Consider the following 3750-nt stretch of genomic DNA (forward strand, 5'->3'; position numbering starts at 1 on the left):
AGCCACTCCGTCGACGTCGTCGCTCTCGTCTACTCTCCCTTCTCTTCCTTTTCTTAATTAATTATGAATCAAAAGTGACAAATCCTATTAACTTATTTTAATAGTTATGGAACAAGTGGTATAATATATTAACTAAATTATCATTTTATCCCACCAATTAAATTAATTCTCTAAAATTATCTCTCAACTAATTAACCGAAGTTACCGAAAGGTTCAAAAATTTTAACTTAAATTTTGAAAGCGGTCTTCTATGAAAGGAAGGGAACTCGTTCTCAAAATGATCTAACGGGTCATTACAGAGAAATTGAGAAAATTAGATGATTGTTGGTAGGAAAAATAATTAAATGTTATGGGTATTTATAGAAAAAAATTTGATTAATAATTTTTAAAAAAAACAAATGGGCAAGGCCCAATAGCTCTTTTTAAAATTGTAGCCCAAAATTAATTTCAGAACAAAAAAAATTGTGAACCGGGCCGGTACCGATCCCTTACTGGGTTAGTCTTACCGGTCCAAAGCCAAAAATAAACTAGACCAGCCCAACTTTTTTTTGTTGGGCCGATACCCGGTCCGATCTCCCCCGTGCCAGGCCCTTAATGGGCCGATCTTAGGGGAGCAATTAGGGGGCCAACCGACCTAGTTGACAGGTTTAAAGTAAATCCTAAACAAACAGTGTTTGAAACAATATATGCTAGTGGTGACCTTTACGGAGAAGGCACTACAGAAGAAGTAGTAGAAGTTGATGTCTCTAGTCAATTATTTGTCATATCAAGATCAATGATCGTCTTAGAGCAAACATTGGAAACAAATGAAGAAGTTGATGATCAAATACATAAAGAAGCTGACTTTGAAGGCCAAATTTCAGGAGGAGAGACAAACAACATAATTTTTGAAAGTCCTGAAGCTGATAAACTGGTTATTGAAGAGCTAGAAAAAAACTTTGATGGTGGATCCTATTATGATGCTGAGGCTTCACAGAAAATTGATGATCAGACTATCAATGACTCAAATGAGGGGGCTGATACAAATGAAATCTCCTTCTGTTATGGAGTTGAGTTAGAAGGAGCAGGTTTCAGAATCTTGAACCCCGGAGTTTCAAAGTTGCCCATCGCAGATGTTTATCTAGATAGTACAACTATCAGAAAGCTAAGAGAAAGGAGGACCTCGAGAACTCAACAACATGAAACTCGACAAAGCTCTGACTCACTTGATTCGCAAAGGCTATCGATATGTTACAGAAATAAAAAGTTTATGAATACATATTCTTGTTTCTTTGCAGGACCAATTGGTTATAAAAGACCTTCATCATTTGAAGAACTAAGAGGAGTCAGAAGAAAACTGTTGAGATCTTCACCAAAGATATGTTCAAAGTTCGTAAGTTCCTTTGTGACAAGCTTGGAATAGCTTCCAAAAAATCACTTTAAGTGGGACTTTGAAAAATAAAGATGATTTTTTTGAGGTACAAACAATTCTAGATATTTAGTGGAATCTTCTAGAATTATGTAGAGTAATATATGTAGTATTTATTGTATCTAAGAAAAGTGTAGATATTCTAGAGAACAAGATATTTGTTCTTAGGAAAAATCTAGATTGTCTAGAGTATTAGATATTTGAGGAAAATATTTGTAGAAGAGGTTAGAATACTCTAGATTCTTAGTATCTAGAATCATCCCTACACAACTATAAATAGGGGTGGCATTACACATTTGTAACAAACCCAACAAAATCCAAAACAACAAAAATAAAAGTGTCTTCTTTCATAACAAAGTTGTCTTATCAAAATACACATTTTCCTTTCTAGCTTCCTCTTCTTTAGTTGAATCTTCCGATCATAGTCAACGATCTTGGACTAGTAAAAAGTCTCCCCAATTATATTTTTCTTATGCTATTTCTCTACATTTACCGGCACTCTAGATAATGTAACTATAAATATTTTCGCGACATTGGATGCAATGACATGTTTTTGCGGCAATATTTACAAAATTTATTGCCATTAAAAGCCTATTTTGGTGTAGTGTAATGCGTGCAAACTGCAAGTTAATATGTCCCGCTAATAAATAGTCAAAAATGAACTTATTCACTCCGAATTTTCCTACATTAATTGTGTATCTACACTCTTCAGCCATCACTCCATAGTAGTCAGAAGCTTTTAAAAATGATAGCTGACGTTTTGGTAAATTACTTCATCGGCTCCCCTTTTGCCGCCATGGGCTGATCGAGGGGTTCAATCGCCCCCAAAAGGAACAAAAAGGACTAAGTTCTGTACGAAGAATGTTTTCTTAGAGATATTTGGATATTGGAATATTCGCCAACGGTATTATTTAATTTTATGATTTGTGTTGTATCAAATTATAGAATATTTCAGCCAATTAATGGATAATCATGTCTATATATTCAAATGTAAAAGGACACTTTTTTCAATTTGTTGGAGAATATCAAACTGTTTTCTACCCAGTTAGCATAGCAAAAAATTAACTCCCATAAAGAGCGACAGGGCAATGACGTTTGGCTGAAAAAATGTTCGATTTTCTTTTTAAAAAAAATTAATAGTTTAGAACAGTTTTTCAACAACAGGAAAAAACACATAAATAAAATTTTTACTGCTATAAAATTTATCAATCACTAAATTCTGATTTAGTTTTATTAGTGAACGTTGAGCAAATACAATACTAATATTCTCAGCTCCCAATGATCTTCATAATATTTCTTGTTTATAGTATTAGCTACGTACCATACCCCACACAAAAGCAAAAAATCTAATAGGATTGCTTTTGCAAATCAAGAAAACATACATATATTGTTGCAACATTATGAAGCAGAAAGGGAAGATTGTCTTCTCAAATTTCTGTAAAACTTTGAAATGAACTCATCAGCTGCCTCATCTACATGATAATTATCCGATTCTTCCTCCACCTCATCTCTTACTGGAAAAGGCGAATCAGTAACCCTCAGCTGCCTCCCGAACCCACGAAAATAATTATCAGGTGACGTTGTTTCACCCTTAATCATCTCCAATGCTTTCATTACGGCCGCATTCATGACGACAACATCCTCTTCAGTACTAGTGTATTGTTTTTTGTTGTCCAAATTTGGGCTGCTACTACAGCTAAACTCATAATACTCATCCTTATGTGGAGGACAAAATGGTAAATTACTACTCTCCACGTGGTACGACTGACGGTTACGAGTTTGGTGGTGGTGGAAGTGAAACATGAGATTTTGGACGGCCGCTTTGTAACTACCAATCTTCCTACGCTTCATCATTAATTTGATATCGAGCATTATTTTCTTCTTTGATATGCCTTTTCTTAGCATGCACATACCTACTCGAACTATTTTCCAAAACTTTTTTGCTACGATTGCCAAATTTTGATCCATATCTCAATATATCTTATAAATAAAAATTTATAGACTTTATTTGTATGTTATGTTTTTCTTGTTGGTAATTGAATTGGTAAGGCAAAAGTATATGAAGGGGTATATATAGTGGACCAGTTTAACGTTACTATGGTGTAAGTTAAAGTGAGCAGTTAAGGAAAGGGTCCATTTGATATTTTCGAATAAAAATCGAATATTTAATTGACTCAATTATTTGTGGTACTGGTTGCTTTAGGTCACTGTCACTCCCAAATTAATCAATTGTGTGATTAATTTTTCCTCATGGAAATTTAAATTTGGTCACGTACGTAAGTCCCAATTAAACACCTCTTTTTCTTTACTGCTCCCCATTCAACAATTTCCCACTTAAATTA

General features: G+C 34.2%; 1 protein-coding gene across 1 annotated transcript; it reads right to left on the reverse strand.

Moving 5' to 3' along the window:
• Positions 1–2592: 2592 nt before the first annotated feature.
• LOC129888817 (uncharacterized) lies at positions 2593–3434 on the reverse strand. Its single transcript, XM_055963848.1, has one exon. It carries the CDS (start codon positions 3374–3376, stop codon positions 2807–2809), a length of 570 nt encoding a protein of 189 aa, XP_055819823.1. The 5' UTR covers positions 3377–3434; the 3' UTR covers positions 2593–2806.
• Positions 3435–3750: the final 316 nt, after the last annotated feature.

The sequence above is a fragment of the Solanum dulcamara genome, chromosome 1, assembly GCF_947179165.1.
Source record: "Solanum dulcamara chromosome 1, daSolDulc1.2, whole genome shotgun sequence".
Classification (NCBI taxonomy): domain Eukaryota; kingdom Viridiplantae; phylum Streptophyta; class Magnoliopsida; order Solanales; family Solanaceae; genus Solanum; species Solanum dulcamara.

What these genes read in the sequence shown, in the direction of transcription:
- LOC129888817 (XM_055963848.1), bottom strand. Translation starts at nt 3,376, where the DNA reads ATGGATCAAAATTTGGCAATCGTAGCAAAAAAGTTTTGGAAAATAGTT.